Raw genomic sequence first — 23,545 nt, forward strand, 5'->3', positions numbered from 1 at the left:
ATTTTCTTTATTTCATCTATTTTCACCAAATATGATAATAACATTTATAATTTATGTACATAGATTACCCTAACATTTAATTTAATAGGGACAATTTCTAATGCTCAAAAATAAAATATAAATAAATGTCTAGACCCACTAATGGGTCGTTAAGCTTATCTATCGTCGTTGTATCCTCGTTGACCACAGCGAAGAGAGAGGATGTAATGATAGTTGGTGAGGATGCAACAAAAAGGCAACAGCTAGAGCAAGAGAAAGAGAAAGAAAGAGAAAAAAAAAAAAACAAAGTGCGTTCCCCCACCCCCACCAAAACCTAAAAAATAAAGGCTAAGGGGGGGTTTAGGTCACCCCCCTTAAATGAAAGTGCACAAAAATGCACTCCTACATGCGTGGGTTAGATCAACGTAACCCTCTAGTGACAATATCGGACTGTGCTGGCTATCATGTAACATCTCTAACTACACTACTCACAATTTAACAAACATGTTTTGTTGATTCGATTGCTTGGGTGAAAACAGAGGATATTTGTTCGGCTCAAAAAAGAAAAAGAAAAAGAAACAAAGAGAACAGAGTATACTTTAGCATCGCATTACATGATGAGAAACAATGTCAGTGCCAACTACCATATTAGGTTTTTCAGTTTTATTCATAATCAGCCTGCTAAATAGATCTCTCAAGTCTAAAGCATTTTTTACGTCTTAAGTCAAGATAACATTCTCACCAGAGAACACATCAAACCCAAACAAATATAATTTAATCTGTCTGCAAATGCTCTATTATTGACTTGACTCACTCAGGTCTCCATTCAAAACAAGTCCATATGTGGCCAACGACAAGTATCATATGCAAACATCCGTAATTTGCAATGAAGACACCATCAATGAGATATCTTGCTGAAGAACTAAACGGCAAAATCATGTCAACGTGCCGTAAAGCTCTCTGCTATCATTTCAGTTTTGAAAACAGCTTGAGTGCAACCTGCATCGCATATATCGGCTTCAGCACAATATCAAACACAAGAACTCCAACTTAAAACGAGTATATCAAAAATCGATCCAAACAGAATAAGAATAAGGCTTACGCATTTGTCAACACAAGACCAATAATCGAAGTATTGCCCGGTGCAGTGCTTGTTTCCAGTTTCATCACCTTGGATCCTTTTAATGCACGCCTGGAGAAAATGAAGTAATTTAACATCAGGAATAGCTGTGTCGACCTACTTTGCCTGGTGTATAAAGAATACAAATGCACAGGTAAAGCCTATCTTGCAGATATGATTTACAGAAACAGCAAGGCCAACGAGTACTCTTCCCCAAATTTCCTTTTCATTTATCTTCTCGGTTGCATCCACAAGTTCTCACTTCATTTCAAATGTGAAGAAAGAAAGTATCTTATATAGACAATTACTCCATTTTATTCCTACGTAGGCCTCACCTATGAGAAACTCCATTTAGTATGCCTGTTTCCCATTAATCAGGCCTGTAGGCCATCTACCTCTGGGCCTTAGGATTATTTTCCCTTCCACAGAATGAAATATCTCCTTAAGGGGCCTATAACATAGAGAACAGTTCATCCACAACTTGAAGCCTACCATGTGTTAAAGTCAGCGGCTAACTGATTTTTCTATCCTTTGGACATGTGGTCGCCACTGGTGAGACACACCCTGGATGCACGGATTGGATGGACATCCACATGGCTTGGCAATATTGGCTAATAGGTGATAGTGTGATTGCTAAGACATCATGACCGCATAGCCTTCAGAATGTCTTGGTGATGCCAGTAGTTATAAATTTCTACGAGATTCATGACTACATAAGATTCTCTTAATGCCTTCACATCACCTAGTAATTGCATCAACAATACACAGGCAACACAACCAACATACTGTATGAGAAACAAAGCAAAATTAAACCAATTGGTGAAGCTCCTGTGCCCAGGAACTCTTCAATAAAGTTTAGCTTATTAGCAGAACAAGGAACTCCGCAGAAGCCATGCAGTACTAAATTTTTGTGAGATATATAAGAGTTTTTACATGATATAAATCTGAGTATAGGAGTAGGTTCCATGAAGATATTAACATGAACTCCATTGTCACTTACATAAAGACTGTCCTTACTGCACAAGACTCTCTGTGCTTTGAGAGGGCTAGGGGAGGGTTGCTCTTATACATAACCTTACCCTTAATTCGCAAGAGGTTGTTTCCATAACTTGAACCCAAAACCTTATTGTTGCTACCAAAGCTTGCTCTTTCTACCGTCATTTACATGTACTCTTTTCTTTTTCTTTCCTTCTCTTTTTGTTGGTAATTCACAAACTGCATGATTATAATTGTTGAGACTTGCATGAAGTATTTGAACATTCTAGGGTTCTGGTTAATAACTTCCCTGTTATGCACATTGAATAAACATAATTTCCTAATTAGGTTAGATAAGATAATTACTGCCTATTTTAATTGTAACACGTACATCAAAAACCTGCAACTGTAAGCCAATTATATAACCATTGGCCAGGTCTATGCAGTTAGAGTATTCTTATGACTTCTGATTCATTCAGACAAGCTCAATGCAAGAGAAGATCAATACAATAAGGAATTTGAAAGGTACCATACTGGAAATACTGTGATCTTTAAAAACGCACAGTTTTGATATACATGGTATGGAAAGCACCTGATATTCTAGTAAAGGTCTCACACACTTGGGCTTGCAAGACTCTTCCAGATACTTTTTCTGATCAACAGGCTCCTCGTCCGCCCTAATATGAAGAGACAAAAAATATAAAAAATTAACCCCACTTGATCTGATCAATTAATTGTATTAAGTAGGAAGGAAAACAAGTAAAGGAAAAACTGTAGGTTATCTGTAGATAGTTATAAAATAAAGAACCCGATTTCCATGTAAGGACAAAAGTCAAATGAATCAGTTATTATAGAATATAACTATATAAGCATATGAATCAGCCACAATTTTAAGTTTTGAGCAACGCAACTAAGCCTTAGCCTATATTTCATTCTTTCTGTATACAAAAAGCTAAAAGAATGCAACCTTTGTATGCAGGAATATACAGCATAATAAACAAAGCCTATTCACCCACTTTTGTCTTATATGCTTAATAAATAGGAAGGATAGTTTCCTAGTGCTTAGCTACGTACAAGTAATGAAATTTGGAAATATTGACACTCGCAGCCAAAAAAAAAAAGTAAAAACAGATAAAGAAAGAAAGAAAGAATCAGATTTTCTTAATTGACGAGAATTGTCCAGTATGTTTTACTAGGAAATGCAGCCTAACCTGCTAAGATGTCACTTAAGGGACTAAAACACATATAAATGTAGAAGTTCCACACAACAATAGCATACCACAAAATGAACAGAAAAGTGTAGGATAAAATTGAGAACCATTACATTTGTAAGTGACAAGTTTTGATACCAAATTGTTGGAAATTAGAAGGCAAACGAACTCCAGAAGCATTAGGAAGAGGAATAAAGGACAAGGAAATGACTATATTGATTTTACTTTTCTTCCATTTCACCACATATCACTTTTCACCACATCAAATGGCTAAAGCCTACAAGGAAATTTTTAGGCTCCCAGTGACATGCACCAATTTTTTACATGTACTAGGACAACTCACACATTCCGAACTTTCATGCATGAATTACCACATTCATTTATAATATGGTAATCAATATAAATCAATTTCCCCATGCTCTCATAATATGCACATATGTCTAGAGAGATTCATTCTGTATACGAACTTGTGGTTTCTGTTCATGTTCTTTCGCATATTCATCCATCCAACATACATCAAAAGTATGATTATCCAAAACAATTTGCAAACAACCAATGTAGATCTCATCATTTTAAGTTTCCCCTATAATGGAACAAATCTATCAAGAAAACACCTTCCTAAAGCCCACCTCTGCCAATTTTGATCATATTGAACATATCCATTTCTTTTTCCAAACCCGATATCTTTTTAATTTCACAAATGCTAATTGCTAATAGAGATTGAAAATATAAAGTAAAACAATTTAAGTGGATGCTAATCTTAAATCCATCCATTTGGTTACAAGCCTCCTTTCACCTTCTCCTTCTTCAATTTTCTCAATTCCCACATCCTTCCCATCACATCCAACTTTTCGTCTGCTAAAATTTTGTTTGCCAATAACTTCAAAATCATTTTACAACTTTGTCACTAAAAATTTCTTCTTTGATTTCCTTAAATATCAATTTATTCTTCAATTTTTGTGCTTTCATTTTCTTTTTCATCATCAATGTGATTCCCTCCCTTGCAGAACTCGTTGCTATTCTCCCTAATATGTTCCAAATTATCATCCTTTCTAGTAAAAAATTATATTAGTCAAACTGTTGTACCTAATTTTTTGTTACAAGACATTAGGAGAGAGCGACTTCCAAACACAACTTGGGCTTGCTTTCCTTGCAATGTCCTTCCAAGTCACTTAATCATTGCCTTTGCCAAAATTGCAAATTATTTTCCTTCTTTTCATTTGCAACCATTCTGGCATGCTGTAATCAACTCCTCAAAAATCAAACATTTTCAAGTGTGAAAACAGTAAGTGTTCTGAATCTCTCACCAAGACAGACGACTTTCTTGATTTACAGCCATCATCTCCAAAATAATTCTGCTTGTCTAATCTGTGTGGCTCTATTGTGGTGACTTTTAACACCTTTATGACTCTAGAACCTATCCCAAATCTTGTGCTCTAATATGGCAATTTTTGATGTCACTTTCTTGGAAGGTGGCAAGATACAAGACCATTTTGTTGAAAATTGGAGGGTAAAAACATCCAAAAAATGGTTGGAAAGGTATAATTTGTATAGCTGAACCCATGTAATAGGATTAAGATTTCTATTTATTATTACTAATTACTATTACTGAAAAAGGGACTTGAACATGCAGTTGCTATTTTTCTTCTTTGATAAATGTGATGCACTGCAAATTTGTCACATGACCCATAACATTGGATAGTTAAATCCCAAGATACGAAATATTTGAGCACACTTAATATGAAAATGTATGTCATGGTGAATGTGCAACCATACAAGAAAAGATAAAATAAGAAACAAGCTTATACGTAATAAGATGAAGTGACACCTATTAAAGATCAGATGCAGGAAGCATGATTAAGATAGTTTTGACATACTAGAAGAAAACAGAGACTTTCGAGACGATTGGATGAAACAGAGAAATTCTATACCAAATAAGTCAAAAGAACGCCAATGAAACTCCTTGGCAAATCCTTAAACATGACATAGGATATAACGACCTTACAAAATAATATGTCCATGGATAGAGAATATTGGAGGTTTAGAATTCATGGACCTCATCCCATCTAGTAAGATTAAAGCTTATGATTGTTGTTTCTATTGTAACATGCACCGAAAATTATGTAACAAACCCAAGTAAAAGAAGCAGAAAAAAAACTTCTTGGTGCAAATATACCAGCACAAAAATGACAAAGGTTCCAACTTTCAACCTTGTCACACTCCTAGGGTTAAAAATGGACTTATGGAAGAAATCGGGAAAGAGAGTAGACAGGGAGGGAGAAATCAAAAAAAAAAAAAAAGGAGAATTCAAAGGGAACAAACAGAGAGGGAGAGAGAGCTTGATAGGGAAACAAAATTCAATTCATTCATCAATGCCTTTCAGTTAATAATAACCTGAAGGTATAATACAACAATAGCCTAAGGTGCAACAAAGGAAAAAATACATGTAATCTATTATTACTAATATGCCCTTGGGGTTGTAACAATCTCCCCTCCTTGACAGGTTTCTTGTCCCCAAGAAACTTATTACAACCGAGCTGTTGTTTCTTCATCCAATTCTCATTTTCATGATCTAGTTTCTTCTTCACATTTTCTTATTCTTTTCTCTTACTTTCCTTTTCTTTTTCCTTTCCTTTTCTTTTTCTCCAAAAGCAGCAGTACTATAATTTGTTGCAACACCAAGTCTAGCGATCCACTCATTCCTTATTGTTATCGAAACTAATTCCAATTGACCTATCATACCTTCAACCATATCATCTCCAATAGTAGAGAGGAATTCAAACTTCTCTACAAGCCAATACCTAATTCGATGTTGCTGCTCTCCAACTAGAATATGAAAAGGCAAAACAACAAGTGTCTCGTTCCCATCAACAAAAAACTCTTCCACCATCTTCCTTTCATATCATTTCAATTTTTCCTCTGCATCCTCCTCTGCTCCAAATCACGAATATATTGTTGGAAGGTTTCAATGTGATCAATTTCTTCCAAACATGAGCATCCTCCGTCAATCTCTAACCAACATTGAACTGTACTCCGTTGGTCATTCACTTTGATTAAGGCACAGATTTCCTCACAATTGTCTGATTTTCCAGTCGGAGCTACCTGATCCAATGTAGGAAATTCAGCAACTTCTTTCAGTCCTGGTGATTGATTTTCTATGCCTTCAAGAAAAACAAACTTAAAATCTTCGAACTCCAAGGTTGGTGTGGTCGTATCCTCTCCCATCTTCACAGCATATTTTACTTCTTCATCTTCAGTAGAGATCTCGTCCATTGGAGTATCTTTTACTTCTTGAATTTCCTGATGCATTGCGGGCAATTCATCGACTTCTTGCTGCAAACCAAAGGTAGTCGGTAGGATTTCAGCTTCCGCTATAATTGGTTCAGCAGTGGATTTTGAAGGAATATCCACTGGTAGTCAGATCTGGAGTGTCTTAGACATTAGAATGAGTATATCATCCAGCTTGTGGCTTGAGGTTAACGATTTGATAGCGTTCTTCAGCGCATTTTTCCTTTAATGTTTTCTCCCATGACTGTATACTTTCACAAAGCCCTCCAGCCATCTCCTCAGGTCACTTACCTCAAACAATTCGTTGCTGATCTACTTCCAAGGACAGTCGTCTAGTACTCAATTTAGGAACCTGAGTAGGAGTCATCGAGATCTACAAAGACCACCTGCTGATAATTTGGTCCACTTTGTTGCAGCTATGAAACTTATCTCTAATCACAGTCGGAACTCGCCTGGACTGCTTCGCCTTCAAAGGTCATACAAGAATTGCCAGAGTTCCAGCCGAGAATCGACCTAAAGGTATTGCCTCTTTGATTGGCTTCACTAGATCTGCTTCATCTTCAACCTCGACTCTAGATCACCTAACTTCTCATCCTTCCATGACTCAATCAGCTCTGAACAGCCTCTTGATAACCAACCTGAATTCAGCGCCTTTGATCCGAAACTGGCTACTAGAATTCACCTTCCTAAATCGCAGCAACCGAGGAATGTTGGTCCGATTCAATGGCTGGAATTTGCCTTCAAAAATCCGAACTGAACTGCTACGAATTTTCCAAAATCACAACCGAGGATGGATCGGCTCTAATACCAATTGTCATGCTCCTAGGGTTTGCCTAGGGTTCAAAATGGACTTATGGAAGAAATCGGGAATGAGATAGTAGAAAAGAAGGGAGAAATCAGAAGAAATGAGGCAGAATTCAGAGGAAACAGAGAGGGAGAGAGCTTGAGAAGGAAACAGAATTCAATTCACTCATCAATGCCTTATTCTCTCCTACTTTAGCCTATTTATAGGCTGTTATATCCTTTCAGTTAGTAACAAATTGAAGGTACAATACTACAGCAGCCTAAATTACAACAAAGGAAAAAATGCATGTAATCTATTTAACTAATATGCCCCTGGGGTCGTTGTTGTTATTTAGGACTGTCAATCGAAGATCAAACTCAAAGAGAATTCCACTCGAATTCTTGCACATTCACAGAATCTTAGAAACCAATTAAGAAAACAGACAAAGCAAAAATGGAAATGAAAATACAGAAACCAACACGGAGACGGTAATTATCCTGGTTCAGAATGCCTTTGGCAAACCTACATCCAGCAATCAACACCCACACAGAGCAGCCTTTTATTATGATGAAAACAATCAGTACATCAAGTCTCTAAACCCTCATGTATATCCCCAAGTACATACACACATTCTCCCAAAAATACACAAGACTAAACTCAGCCTTTCTCTTCTCAAGAATGAAAACCCAGCACTCGATCATAAACAATATTAGAAGCTCTCTCATAATGAATCCTGACTGCCTCCCCTGCCCTCTTATTTATAGAAAGGGCGGACATCCCAATATAACTAATTATTACTATTGGGATATTACAATTAGGCCCTATAATTTACTAAGTAATTACACTTGGTATTTTAGCCCTAATTGTTCTAAACTTCCAGCTGATGATTCTTCAACACTTTACTGATCTTCTACCGCATAAACTCTAGGCAAACTCAACAGTCGTGACAGACCTCTCACCAATATCTGTTTTCATTCAACTGACAGTTTTCAGCAAAGTTCTACCTTTAGGGAAATTTAAGAAAGACAAATTCATAAAGTGTCACTGCCTGAAATACAAGCTGCCACGTGCTCTGATAAGCTACGAAAGCAATGATCCCTATTAAGTTAGTCATGAAGCTTTCGTGCTTACTCAATTCATGTACAACTTCTATGTCCAATGAAATTACCACATTCTTCTACCACCAAACATAGGGCGTGTAAACACCAAAAAGAAACGCAAGTAATAAGTGCTATTTGTTCTAATATACAAATAAATGCATAAAGAAACAAACTTCATACTCACATAGCTATTAAAGACAGACAAATCTTGTTCGCTGCAAAGATGCTATAACGAAGTTCCTGAAAGCAACCACAGAACAAATAAGCATGTCATGATTGAGATAAATCCTAAACAACGAATGAATTCGAGTTTTTCGATTCCTATCCGCAGCGAAGACAATCGAAGTCGTGCGTTCCAGATTCAGATCTACAAACGAACGGCGATCGATCTACGTGTGCGTGTGGACGGAATGCCCCCACATAGAAGGCGAATAGATCGGTAAAAACAGAGATTGATATAGACTACATTCAGATTTACCTGACGTCGGGGCTCTGCGGCAATCTGGCGGCTGCGGCGGAGAAGGTATAAAAGAGAATCGAGAGTCGAGCTCGAGGCTGTCGTTTGGCTTGGCGACCTGATCGCTCGGCTCGGGTTGGTGCTATCTTACGCCGGGTGTGCAGGATGTGCCCTTGTGCTTGGATTGGGCCAATCGGAACAGGTTTCGAGGCCCACATAAAACGGATCGAATTCCCTTTGCCCGGCCCATATTTAATATTTATTTCCTTTCTAGTATAAAATAAGTTAAAAATGAGATAAATTAGTGATAGGATTAGAAATATGTTAATTAAGATAATAATTGTCTCTTGTTTGGTTTAAACATATAAATCTGAACTTATTTTAAAATATACCATAACGCACCTCATTTATTAATTATGGCTTTCCTCCATCTAGTGCAAGGGCATTTTCGTTATTAAAATTAATGAGATTAAAATCCTATACCCTAAATTGGGATTAAGGGTAAGTGAAAATTTGATTAACTCGAAATAATTGAATTAAATTGATTTAAATTGATGATTTGGTTGTTTAATTTGTAGATCGGTTCGGTTTTTAAATTTGAATTTTTTTTGTTATTTTGGTTCAATTTGATTCAATTCGGTTCAATTCTATTTTTGCTAATAGTCAGTTCAATTTGATTTAATTTTTGACAATATTGGTTTATTCGATGTTTGTGTTGATAAAAACTAAAATAACCAAACTAATCAAACTTCATATTTTTTTTACCCACACTATTGTATAGAAGAATAAAAGAAGAACATAATAAATGAAGAATAGAAGAATAATCGACTAAACCAATCATTCCATTTGCTTTTTCCTTTGTGTTTGGTCATCATTTTTATTCCCATTGATCCAAATAAAAAAAAAAAAAAATCAATCTCTTATTGTCCGTCATCATCTCGGCTGATCTTAAGTTTGACTCTCTCTCTTTGCTCTTATTAGCAATCTGTGAGTCATTAACAATTTACCATTCATCTTTTATGATTGGCGATTTGCCTATTATTTTCAATCTTTTTTCCTCCAATCATCAACTCACAAAAAGTAGGTTCCATTTTTTGATTTTGTTGGTTTATTTAATTTTGTTTGTTTATTCAAATTTTTGAGTATTTTTTTGATCAATTCAATTTTTTTATATTTATTTAATTAATTCAATTCGATTTTTTATAAAAAGTTTGCCCCATTCAATTGTAACATTTTTCACCATATATTCACCCCTAGCCTTTAGTGTTGGACTAATAATTCCATAACGGAATCAAATAATTATCATTAACATTAAGATCGAGGACAGGATCACGATAACGGACTCGAATTAAAATCAAAATTCGGAGCACCCTTACCCGTGTAATCGATAACGTGATCGGAATATTTTGTCCATAACGTGGGCCATACCCAACAACCAGGCAAACGAACTTTTAATTTTTTTTTCCAAGACATGGTCGGCACTCAGCTTGACCAGCGGTAGCCTGCCCGCCCGCCCGGCGGCCCACCACGGCCGCCCCGCTGACGTGGAATTTTAATAATGCCCCCACCAAAAAGGACTAAAATTCTGAACTGGACCTCTCCCACACACACCCTAGCCTTAGTTGGATTCCACCAAACCCATTGAATTTTCCCGAGAAAATAAAAAAATGCACAGCCTGGAAAAGCATGCCCTTTACATGAAAATTCCAATTTTCCCCTCAGCCAAAGCTGTCCATTTCTCCTCCTTTTCTCGCCATCCAAACGGCTCACATGCCCACTTAAATTTCATTTAGCTAATGCTATTCAGAGATTAATTTTTTATATTTGCAAAATTATAAGTATATTCTTAAATAATTAACACTATTTTTTATAAATTATTGATTATATTTAAATAAATTTACTAATTAATTAAATCGTTCAAATTTTATACATTTATTATTAATTAATAATGATTATAATATAATAAATATAAATACATTTATTTTTAGCTTTCATTGGAATGACTGAGGCGCAACAAGCGAAACGTGGCATTTTATTTCATTTCATTTGAATTTCATTTTCATTTAGCTTTCCTAGTTCCAGCTTAGACACTCGTCCCGCCTATATATAGCCTCCCCATTTTCTTGATTTTTTCATTTTCATCGCTGCCACAGAAGCTCTCTCTGTGTGTGAGAGAGAGAGAGAGGGGAGAAAAAGTGAGCTTTGGCATTGGATTCGTCGTCTTTCTCCACAGTCGAGAGGTGTGTTACAATCTTCGCTTGCTCTGTTAGATTCTCGGGAAAAGTTCACCCTTTTTTCTCGAGTGTTCCAGATCGATGAGACCCTTGATTTGTTTCTAATTTTATTGCTCATAAGAAGGTTTTGTTCTTTGTTTTGGGCTGAAATATACTTGTTTAATATCTATGCCTCTTGTTTTGTTTTCAAGAAACTGAAAATAAAGCTTGAAAATCCATCAGTAGTGGAAGAACACCAAGCTATTGTAAGATTTTTTAGGGTTTTGATTTAGTCCCTGGAAATCTATTAGGATCGCTCTGATACCACTTGTTAGGATCGCCCTTGATAACTACTTGTTAGGGTAGATCGTGACACAACCTTAAAATAAACGAGGTTTTAGTATTACCATAATCCAGCTCAAAATATGGGTTTAGAGGCAATCCAACTGAAAACTAATCATAGAAATCTATGATCCTGCAAGCTAAACAAGGTTTAGAAACAATCTAACACTATCAACTTGACATTTTTCATTTAGTATTACCATAATCCACAATGACAATGCCTATTATATACCATGATTATGTAAATAATCCTGAACAATGAGACATGTTGAAGATATATGACCCCAGAAATGAATCGGTTTGGTCAGTTGAGAAATTTCAGGGCCCAAAACTGCATTGAAACATTGCAGAAGTGGACTAACCTTTATATGCATATTTTGTGCATTTCTAGCTGATTTGCATAATGTTGTTGAAACTATTCACATGGCGTGGACTTTTATTTAGCTTAGAAACAGAACAACCACAAGTTTGTTTTTAATTTCCCAGGTTCCCTTGTCAAATATGTTCCGTTGGTGATATAAATATGCATACATATTTTGCATAAGTCAGCAAATGATTAGTACATATTTTTTTCTTTAAATGCGTTATTCTTTAAAATTGAGTGTATATTTGTATATATATCAACACAATTGTGTAAGGCCGCTTTTGAAATTAATGAGCTAAGGATGAAATCTTTTGCTTTAAACTAAAGGGGAATGGGTGCCAAGCCACATCATGCATGATGTATAAACTTTATACTTTTTTTTGTTAGAATCCCTTATATGTTGGTTACATTTTGTTGATTCCAGACACTGTTTATTGTTCTCATGGTTTTTCTTTTATTCTAATATCATCTTCCTTGTGAAAGGTTATAAGACATGGCTGACGCAGAGGAAATTCAGCCTCTTGTTTGTGACAATGGAACTGGAATGGTCAAGGTTAGTGAGTTATCTGCTGGCATCTGGAGCATCTGTTTGTTTCTTGTTAGTCAATTATTTTGTCTGAGTGCATATTTAAGGATTTTTATTAATGTTGTTTTAAGTATTTTTAAACACTCAGAAGATATTTTGCTAGTTTCACATTCCCTATTGTCTTCTTGGTGGTTATTGTTAGATTTAATTGTTTTCCCTTTTTATTCCAATATCCATTGAAATGTCATGGTGTAAGAAATAGGCTCTTGAAAGTTAAATTTGCTGCTATTGTTTTGATTACACGAATGCTGATGAGTGAATCATCTTTCTGTTTATATTTACAGGCTGGATTTGCTGGTGATGATGCCCCCCGAGCAGTGTTCCCCAGTATTGTTGGCCGACCTCGACACACTGGTGTCATGGTTGGCATGGGTCAGAAGGATGCTTATGTTGGAGATGAAGCTCAGTCAAAAAGAGGTATCCTCACTTTGAAATACCCGATCGAGCATGGCATCGTCAGCAATTGGGATGACATGGAGAAGATCTGGCATCATACGTTCTATAATGAACTACGTGTTGCCCCTGAAGAGCACCCAGTACTTCTTACTGAAGCACCACTCAACCCAAAGGCAAACAGGGAGAAGATGACCCAGATAATGTTTGAGACCTTCAACGTTCCCGCTATGTACGTTGCTATCCAGGCAGTTCTGTCTCTTTATGCCAGTGGTCGAACAACAGGTCTGTATTAATGTACTAATGTAGTTTGTAGTGCTTCTCCCAATTGCTTGCTTTTGCTAACTCTATTCCTGGGATATTGAAAAGGTATCGTCCTGGACTCTGGTGATGGTGTTAGCCACACAGTGCCAATATACGAAGGTTATGCCCTCCCCCATGCGATCCTCCGGTTGGATCTTGCTGGTCGTGATCTAACGGATGCATTAATGAAGATCCTCACCGAGCGAGGGTACTCCTTCACAACAACTGCTGAACGGGAAATTGTCCGTGACATAAAGGAGAAACTTGCATATATTGCCCTTGATTATGACCAGGAATTGGAAACTGCCAAGAGCAGTTCTACAGTGGAGAAAAGCTACGAATTGCCAGACGGGCAAGTAATCACTATTGGAGCAGAGAGATTCCGCTGCCCTGAAGTGCTCTTCCAGCCATCACTCATTGGAATGGAAGCTGCAGGGATCCATGAGACCACCTACAACTCCATCATGAAGTGTGATGTTGATATCAGAAAGGATCTATATGGGAACATCGTTCTTAGTGGTGGATCAACCATGTTCCCCGGCATTGCTGACCGGATGAGCAAGGAAATCACCGCCCTTGCTCCTAGCAGCATGAAGATCAAAGTGGTGGCACCACCCGAGAGAAAGTACAGTGTCTGGATCGGAGGCTCAATCCTCGCATCTCTCAGCACCTTCCAGCAGGTAACTTTTACGCTTTCAATATGATGCTCTCTCTATACATTTGTAAGACAATCCATGGGGATATAAATGATGTCTTTAATCTTCTCACAATGATGATTGTCAAATTATTTTTTAGTCGGTATTGTGGTTTGGCTCCCTTGCTCATTCACTCCAACATGTTACAGATGTGGATATCCAAGGGTGAATACGATGAATCTGGTCCTGCTATTGTCCACCGGAAGTGCTTCTGAGCCGGGTCAGGGATTGTTGGTAAGCTCTCGCTGTCTTCATCTTGCAGGGTCCTGTGTGGATTGTGTCATATTCAAGTTTGGTCGGGTTTTGAAGCTTGGGATGTCAATAGAGATGCTTGTGTCGAAAGTTTGGGCTATCAGAAGATGCAGTTCCAAGTAGTTCATAGCAGCCTTACCCATTACTGGGAAATGGGTTGGCTGGCTGGAGATGATTCATCTTTACTGAGTTTGCAAGTTTACGTTTCACCATGTCTGAAGCATGAGTTTTTAGGGCCTTGTCTTGGGAGAGAAGGCAAGTTTTAGAACACCCCCCCCCCCCCCCTTCCATTTGAGAGTTAGGGTCTTCTTGTTGATATGTACTGTATGAATTTTTTACTTTGATGTCGCTTCTCCATCAGTTAATGTATCATTGAGTTACCTTTCTATGCTTAGGATATTGAGATTTTTCATTCTCTACCTCTGTCTATTACCCTATATTTGGACTGAGGATTTATGGAAGAAAAGAGGAATTAAAATGTTCTTATTTCAAGGGTTACCCCGCCGGGTGGCAAGAGGTGGTTGTAGTGACGTCTTCTTTGATTAGAGTTTAAATCTTTTTGGGTATGGATTTATACAAGTTTTGATATACTTGATGTATACAGTTTGTTATTTGTGGGTTATTACCATCCGACCCGACCAATTTTTGTAATTTTTGTTTTTGTTTTCAAAAAGAAGCATTGGAACATGCAATGAAATAGCTCAAAATACTTTGTAGTGTGTAACTCTTGTTTCTTGTGTTCAATTTTCATCTTTAACAAAAGGAAAATAAAAAATTGAATTAAGTTAGAATTCTTATATTGATTATTATATTTAGTACAATTAAGGCTTAATGAATTGTTTTTGTTTTTGCTAAAAAAATGAAAAAAAATATATTTATTGTTTAATTAGTTTTTATTTTTGAATTTTAAATATAAAATGATACGTATCTTGGCCCAGTTTCCCGGTCCATCTCCAAAACCATTTCCCTGAATCAAGCTGTCAGAAGCCCAAGGCCCATCAGCATGCCTCCCTTCAGTGTAAGGGTCTGCAATCGGTTGATCAATTAACGAATTGATTGAAATTTATGAATTGATTAAATTAAATTGATGAGTTAAATTAAATTAAATTTATCAATTAACTCAAAAATTTAAACTAATTGATGATCGAAAAAATTAAACCTAAATTGTCTAAAATGAATTCAACTGATTAAACTGAAAAAATATAAAAAAATTAAAGAAATTAAAATAATTAATACAAAACATACAAAATCGAAAAAAACGATATCATTTTATAAACATCAAAATAATATTATTTTAAAGTTTGATCGATTTGATTAGTTTGATTCTTTTAATCAAAAAATCGAATCGAAAATTAAAAATTGAACTTTTGAAAAAAACTAATTAAACTGAACCAACATGTTCGATCAATTCGATTATATTAGTTCGAGAAAATTGAACTTTTGTTTTTCCCTACTCCAGTGAACGCTAGATCATCAGTACTAAGAGTAGAACTCGAAAAACATATTATTCTAAAAATCCTATTATTATCAAGTTCTCATATTTCTCATGTCACCAAGTAATTATTAGCCTATATTTCCCATGAATTCTCAAAATACTAAGCATTTAAATAATCTAAGCTTCCAAGGTGTTCGCTGTAATTTCCAAGTACAATCAATGTGATCATGGGCTTTTCTCCAGTAGAAGGGGAGATGTTACCAGCCATTTGTAACCTTGATTTATTTTAGACATAAAAAATTGTGCAACTATGGTGAATTCTTAACTCTTATTTAGGTCTGATTGCCTGCATTATCACTTAGTGGTGAGTTGTATCATTTCTTATTGCTCTCCTTAATTAATTGGCTAACTCCCCTTGTTACTTGACTAATTCCCTCGTTACTCCACTGCCTTGCTTTTATTAATTAACTAATTTATTCTTATAACTTAACTATCCAATACTTGACTATCTTTTTTGATGGGTTCTTCTACAGAGTCAGACAGACAGACTTATAGAATGATAGTTAAAAGATTAAAATGTCTTCATTCACATTGCATTAGAAAAAGTACAATACAATGTAAGTGAGGGCATTTCAATCTTTTACCCTCTATTCTATAAATCTGTCTGACTCTCAAGAATTTTTTTCTTTTTTGACGGTCAACTATTTTGCATCATTACTCAATTAAGTTTTATTTGTTGCTCAACTAAACGTCAAATTACTTGAGTTACTTAGAATTCTATTAAATTACACTCTCATTTTTTGCTAAATCCCACAACAAATTGACCTGAATTGCATCATAAAGTTTGTTTGGGAGTTTGAATCCTTGACATATAAATGATCAAAGACTTGAGATTAGGGCGTGTGTAAATTGTGAAGTAATTGACACACATGATGTAAACTTTAAATAAACATAAAAAAATATTTTTATATTATTATATAAATAAATATTCATTTTTGGTGATGCGAGGATTTTTTAAGACTATCGTTCTTGAATTTTGATTAAAAAATAAAAATTAATTACACTAATTTGTCAATAAAATATTTTCTTAAAATACCCTTTATGTATATTGATTAACAAAATTAATTACACTAGCAAGATTTAAACTTATAATTCCTAAATAATAATTAATTTTTCCAAATAATTTTACTACTATACCAAGGATTATTTTGTTTAAAAATATTAAAAAAATAAATTATAATTGTTAAATACCACATAATGAATCTTTATTTTTTTTTTAAATAAATAACACGAGCCACCCTTCGAATATAAGTGTATATATAAAAAGGTCGTGATGAACAAATTAAATTTTCAATTTTAAGATCTCGAGTTGATCATTGACAAGAATTTTATCTGATAATCTCAAAAGATAATCTAATCTCGTTAAGGACCTTGTTTGTTTGTTAAGTAGTCAAACAAGATAATAGTACAATGCTCAAAAAATACACACGAACACACTCTCGAATTTACTTATTACTTTGTATTCACCTTCTTAATATACCCTTTTAATATCGAATGTTAACTTAATCATTATAATTCATTTTTAGAACTTAAATTTTCTTCTTTTACTTCTTGAACTTAAAAACACTCTTGTTTTGACAGCCATAACCAACTTAACTATCATACGTAGGCTAATCCTACGGGACGCCTAACTTAAGACTTGTAGATTTGTTCCATGTTGACTAAAGATTGATGACATATACATAACTTCTGATGGTAGTGAATAATAGTTTCTGGAAGAGAGCGGCCCAAGAGAGGCGGTTCACGGCGGGCTCCATCTATCTACTTGACCCGGGATGGCCCGGATTGAACAAAGGGCTGAAACTGAAGGGACACCTCGGAACAATCAGTAACAGTGCCAGCCTAAACCTTCCTGCTCTTCTCAACTCCATTCCCAAATCCCATGTAAACCAAAGATTTTGGAATTTCCTCGTTCCCTGGCTTTATCTAATTTGATTCGAGACGAAATCTTGCAAATGGGTTTCTGGGTTTTCAATCTTTTCGAGGTAATGTTTTTTTCAAAGCTCTCGGGGTGGGTTTTCTTTATTTTCTTGATTCTGCATTTGGGAACTGTTAATATTTGAATCAATCTGTCCCATTTTTTCGTTAATCTTGTACAGATATGATCCGTATTTCTCATTTGAATAGTTTGGAGCCTTTCATTTGTGTCAACTCTAGCTGCTAGCATTTGGAGAGGTAGAACTGAAGGTTGAATGTCTGTTTGGTTGTCTTGTGTTGAATAGGTGAAGTAAATGGTTGGATTTAACTGAAATTGTGCTGGAAAGGTTTCTCCCCTTAGCTAGGTTTTGAGGTTGTAATGGAAGGGAAATCACCAGCTAGTTGTAATTTGGGGCCGGGTGGTGGGTCTTTTAGTTTTCTAGGGTTACAAGGATCAAATCAACAAGAGAGCCCACAAGCTTATCAAAGCTTTATGGCCCTTCCCCAACAAGTTCAAGATGCTTTTCCTTTTAGGCTTAAGAACACCCAAGAATGTGATCAATCGGTTTCATTTCTGAACTATGATAACAAGGTTGAGAGGGCGAAGAATTCTGGCAGTGATGATGATGACGAGTCGAATGTTTTTGAAGAAGCTGGTACAAGGAAAAAGGATTTCCCTTGGCAGCGAGTGAAATGGACGGATAAAATGGTGAAGCTCTTAATAACTGCCGTGTCCTACATAGGGGAGGAGGCAACCTTGGATTGTATTGTTGGTGGAAGGAGGTCGGCACTTATACAAAAGAAAGGTAAGTGGAAGTCCATTTCAAAGGTGATGGCTGAGAGGGGCCATAAAGTTTCGCCTCAGCAATGTGAGGATAAATTTAATGATCTGAATAAGAGGTACAAGCGACTGAATGACATACTCGGGAAAGGTACTTCTTGCAAAGTTGTTGAAAATCCTTCACTTTTGGACTTGATGGACCTATCTGATAAGGCAAAGGATGATGTGAGGAAGATTTTGAGCTCAAAACAATTGTTTTATGAAGAAATGTGTTCGTATCACAATGGGAATAGGTTGTACCTTCCTCATGATCGGGCTCTTCAACATTCACTGAGGTTAGCACTTAAGAATAGAGACAATTTGGAGTCTCGGGAGTCCACTCTTCCCAAACCTGATGACCTTGATGAGGATGATCAAGATGCTGCAAGTGATGATCAAAATGCTGAAACTGAAGATGCTCGTCTGGTGCATTATGAAACCGAAGAAGGCCAAGCTAGTTATAGAAGTGATGGTGCGGCATTTGTTGTTCCAGGACATCCCACAAAGAGGAGGAGACAAGGGGAAGAACACAAGGCCTCGAGTTCTGGTAGCGCCTTGGACTTACTGAGACCAGATCATCATGGTCAGACCAGTCACACCAATGCAAATCCTGCTCTTGCTGAAGGCACAGATGCAGAATGGTTTCAGAATGAGTGGCTAATCTCTCGCTCACTGCAGTTGGAAGAGCAGAAACTACAGATTCAGGCCCAGATGCTGGAGCTGGAAAAGCAGCGGTTCAAGTGGCAGAGAATTACCCAGCAAGATGACAGGGAACTGGAAAAGATGAGGCTGGAAAATGAGTGCTTGAAGCTTGAAAATCAGCGCTTGGCGTTCGAACTTAAGCGCAGAGAAATGGGTTCTGAATATAACTGAATGATTTGCGTGCTTGTGAGCATGTTGCCGTTTTCGTATCAGCGGCATGCTGACCACCTAAAATTTTCGGTCTCCCATCTAAATCAGACTATTAGAGTAATATAGACAAAAAGGTATTTGATAGGTTAGTGCTTTGTTTTTCTCCTATGGCTACTAGTGCTGCTTCAAGTCATCAGTAGATGTTTCTCTATTTGATGAATGCAGAGACTAGAACACCTATTTGATATACTGCTAAGAAAGTGTGTGGATATCAAAAGGAAACAAATTATTGCAAAAATGTTGCTCTTGAAGCGATGCATTTTGTTTGTGGCACAAAGAGAGTTGTGCTCGCTTGTTTCATTAAGATGCAAGATTGCACATATAGGAGCTGACTTTCGTTTATCATTCCACAGATGATGAGCTTTCCTTTCTTGTTCATGTCATCAAGCTTGAATTTGAATTTCATCACTATCCACTGCTTGCAGATTTGTTTAGGTTCCAATGCATATAGTGAGGTTCATATGGAAAATTTCATTTGGAATATAAGTAAATTAGTAAAACTGGTGGTCTCCGGGACAGGGAGCCACCAAGACATCAAGTTGAATCAGCAGAAGAGGGACTGGGGAGCTGCCTGTCGATGTCTCTGGCTGACATAGAATAAACCTGCTAGGAGGACTACTTGGACCCTTCTTGGAGTTAGATATGAGGTTAAACAGGAAGTGTATTGAGAGCAAGGAAAGAAGAACCATTAGAACGAGTGACCAAATCTGTCATTTGGGTTTGTGCCTGGATGAGGATATTTGTGCTGATCTCCTTCCTATCTCTTTCCAGGATCTTGCCACAATATCTGTGATTAGGCCAGAAGGGTTTTATCTATAGATAGCCTCTATCTCTTGGTAAAGAGACTATTTCTATGATCTGAACTCATGACTTTTTGATCATAAATGACTGATTTTATCATCATTATTAAAGTTTGAGCTATTAGCAAGATTGCTACTCTGGCTTGAGCAAGAGGGATTGGCTGTTTAACTAGCCAGATCATGTTATGCCACAAGTACTTGTTCCTTTGTTGGCTCTGGTTGGAGTGGAAAATCAGGACTTCCATCTTCTTAGCTGCTTCATTCGATGCCTTCTTGTGCTTACAAAAATGATTCTTCAGTGCCATGAATGCACCATTTTATGCCCATAAATGGGCATATTCTTGTTTACTTGCATAGGCTGTCATTCTACAAAGATGAACTTAGTGTCCTTCCTATGAAGTACCCACTATATACTGTTGCAGTGATAGTTTAGTGGTTTGTGAGTTCTCCAATGTTTTTTAAGTCTGGGATTCGAATTTTAAATTTATCTTACTCACGAGATGACCTAGACTCGAGGTGTCAAAACGAGTGATGTAGGACTTGTAACGCTGTACACTCTGGTGAGATTAGGATACTGTCTTGTTTTTTGGGTAATAGTTATTGATCTAAATTGAACATTCCTTAACGAGGAAGGTTATTATAAGTTATGAAAAAGGAGTTATTATTATAATTAATATAAAATAAATACTGTAATTTTTCTGAACTTCATGATGCTTAGTGTAATTTACTTTTTTTTTGTTTTGTTATTCTTAATGGGAATGCTTCAACTCCTAATAATTGAGACGCCTAATATGAAATTCCATTATAATTAAGGAGCCTATTATAAATAAGCATTATTGTAGATGTGCAAAACTTACAAGAAAATTTGAATTAAAATTAAAATTAGAGTATGCTTCTTGAAAAGAAATTGTGAGAGAGACGTTTTTAAGGCATTTATTAGGAGGAGTGAGCAACACTTCGATTAAATCAAAATAACTGAACCGATTTAGTTGAAATTGTTGGTTCGGTTTAATTCAATTTTTAAGTTAGATAATTTTAATTTGGATTAATCTTCATATTGAAAAAAATTGAAATAATCAAAATGTCAAAAATAATGTTAATTTTGCTTCTTCTTTTTTTCAGTTTTTGGTTTTTTCAATTAGTTTGATTTTTTTGATCTTTTTAATTTTTTCAATTTGAGAATTTATTCAATTAGTTTAGTTTGATTTTTTACACAAATTCAATCTATTTAATTTGAGCAATTCAATCAATTTTATAACTGAATCTGTGAAATGCTCACCTATATTTATGAGAGTGGATATATAATAAAAATGAACATTTAGTAGGAAAATTTTAGGTTAGATGTGGGTTTTAAATAAATATAATTAATTAGTTAGACTTCATATATCTGTTAATAAAATTAAAAGTCGATAAATATTGTATTTATTTTTGGGTGATTTCTTTTCTATTTTATTCAAAATAAAATACAAAATTAAAATTTCTTTTTAAACGGTTTTGTTTCATTGTTTCTATCTCTCATATATTATAGCAAAAATGTTGTTAGTTATCTAAAACTAAACCTCTACAATTTTTCGCCAAATTTCCATTATATATATATGTTAAAGGGGATGGTCTCTATTAAGTAGAGTTGACAAATGGGTCACGCAGCCCGCCTTCAAGCCCAACCTACCTTGGCTCGGTAATGTAGCAATGGGCCATGTCGTGCTAGTGTTTTGTGGCCCGCGACTTGGTCCGACCCATCAAAAATGGGGTGGCTCACAAAAATAGAGGTGGTCCACCAAAATGGCCCAGCCCAATCCATTTTGGCCCGTTTATTAAGGGCCATGGAGTCGTGTTAGGCCTTCATTTTCTATTGCCTGGCTTAGCCTGTCTCCCTTGCGAGCCAAAGACACCTCAACCCACAAAATTGGTAGGCCAAGCAGGAGGCGGGCTCGCCGGGCCCGGCCCGTCCATTTTTCATTTCTAGTATGTGAAAAAAATAAAAATTTATTGGATGACACTTATGATCCACGAAAAAATCTTTAGGGTGTCATTTTAGAATTTTCAAAACTTTTTTTTTTTACTCAAATATTGAAAAACAAAAAAAAAAGAGACAATATTTATAAAATTTTAATTTTTTTGACAAAATTTTAAACAAAATAAGTTTTGTGCAATGGTAAAATTGTTTCAGAAGTTTATTATTACTTAGACTTTATGAATTTAAATCTTGTTTTCGTGCTTAATTTTTGTCTTTAAACAAGACATATAAGAAAAATTTAAAAATAATAATATAGGTATAGATATATATACTAAAGGTGTGACGAGTGTGTAAACGATCAGTTTAATTATTAAATTAACTTAAATTTACTAACCAATTAAACTGAATTGAGGAGTAAAATCGAACCGAACCAACCAATTAACCCTAATAACTGAACTAACTGATAATTGAACAAATAGAACTCAAACCGTATAAATTGATTAAACTGAAGAAAAATAAAAAATAAAAATAACTTATAAAAAATACACAGAATTGAAGAAAATAATATTATTTTATAAAATAATATCATTTTAAACTTTGATTGGTTTAGTTAGTTCGGTTCTTTCAACTAAAAAATTGAATCAAAAATCGAAAACTAAGGTTGCGTTCTTTTTATTGTTTTCAAGTCATTTTTAGTTTTCAATTTTATAAAATAATGAAAACGCATTCTCTTTACTGTTTTTAAAAATATATTTTTGAAAACAAAAATAAATTTGTAAAAAAAACTCAAAACAACAAAATATTGTTTTGAGTGTTTTCATGCAAAATAAACTCTAAACTCAAAATATATTTATTTATTTATATTTTATTATTGTAATGGAAAAAAATATTACAAAATTCAATGTACATATTTTTTTAATAATATATTAACATTAAATATTTATAATTTACTTAATAATCAAATTTATTGAATAAAATATTATTAAAAAAATATTTTCAAAATTTCAAAGATAACGCATTTTCTAATTTTCTGTTTTAAAAAGTAATTTTTCAAAATAACAAAAAGAACACATTTTTAATTTTCTAAAAACACACTATCAAAATAGAAAACTGAAAATGAATTCAAAACTCAAAACTGAAAATTGAAAAGTAAAGAGAACGCAGTCTAAACTTTTAAAAAAAATTAATTGAATTGAACTGATGTAAAAAAAAATAAAATCGAATCAAACCAACAAATTTGATCAATTTAATTCGATTTATTTTAATAAATAAAACTTTTACTCTCCCCATATACAAACTTCTCATTTGCACATATAGATTGATATATACAATTATATCTACACATCTCACATTATTATAAAGAGAAAGATAATGAAAAGCATAACTATATATATGAAGACATGCATGCATGTAAGATGATCAATTATTGATAAATAATATAAGATATTAAAAGGTGGATTCAGTGGCAAAAGAAATGGAAGGATAGTGATGGGAAATGTTGTGGGTTTTTAAATTTAAGTGAGTTGTCAAATTTTGATTGAATAAAATATTAAATATTAACTCTAACTAATAATATATTAGA

The 23,545-nt window shown here is 35.1% G+C and overlaps 3 protein-coding genes across 4 annotated transcripts; 2 read left to right on the plus strand and 1 right to left on the minus strand.

Moving 5' to 3' along the window:
• Window positions 1-553: 553 nt before the first annotated feature.
• Window positions 554-9,085, minus strand: LOC127801870 (cytochrome b-c1 complex subunit 6-1, mitochondrial-like). Its single transcript, XM_052337360.1, has 5 exons — window positions 8,936-9,085; window positions 8,642-8,697; window positions 2,667-2,751; window positions 1,082-1,171; window positions 554-978 (listed from the first exon to the last, which is right to left on the minus strand). Coding segments are annotated over exons 2-5 (210 nt in total). The 5' UTR covers window positions 8,644-8,697; window positions 8,936-9,085; the 3' UTR covers window positions 554-945.
• A 1,925-nt stretch (window positions 9,086-11,010) lies between these two features.
• On the plus strand, window positions 11,011-14,560 carry LOC127801871 (actin-7-like). The gene is made up of 5 exons (XM_052337361.1): window positions 11,011-11,154; window positions 12,317-12,386; window positions 12,704-13,097; window positions 13,182-13,795; window positions 13,960-14,560. The coding sequence occupies exons 2-5, from the start codon at window positions 12,327-12,329 to the stop codon at window positions 14,023-14,025; spliced, it is 1,134 nt and encodes a 377-aa protein (XP_052193321.1). The 5' UTR covers window positions 11,011-11,154; window positions 12,317-12,326; the 3' UTR covers window positions 14,026-14,560.
• Window positions 14,561-17,336: 2,776 nt separating this feature from the next.
• Window positions 17,337-20,639, plus strand: LOC127801872 (uncharacterized). Of its 2 annotated transcripts, none has more exons than XM_052337362.1 (2): window positions 17,337-17,542; window positions 17,657-20,639. In XM_052337362.1, the coding sequence occupies exon 2, from the start codon at window positions 17,854-17,856 to the stop codon at window positions 19,165-19,167; it is 1,314 nt and encodes a 437-aa protein (XP_052193322.1). In that variant the 5' UTR covers window positions 17,337-17,542; window positions 17,657-17,853; the 3' UTR covers window positions 19,168-20,639. The 2 variants fall into 2 exon arrangements, with proteins under 2 accessions (XP_052193322.1, XP_052193323.1); XM_052337363.1 differs by having other exon boundaries at window positions 17,780-20,639.
• The last annotated feature ends 2,906 nt before the right edge of the window (window positions 20,640-23,545 follow it).

The sequence above is a fragment of the Diospyros lotus genome, chromosome 5 (assembly GCF_014633365.1).
Source record: "Diospyros lotus cultivar Yz01 chromosome 5, ASM1463336v1, whole genome shotgun sequence".
Lineage (NCBI taxonomy): Eukaryota > Viridiplantae > Streptophyta > Magnoliopsida > Ericales > Ebenaceae > Diospyros > Diospyros lotus.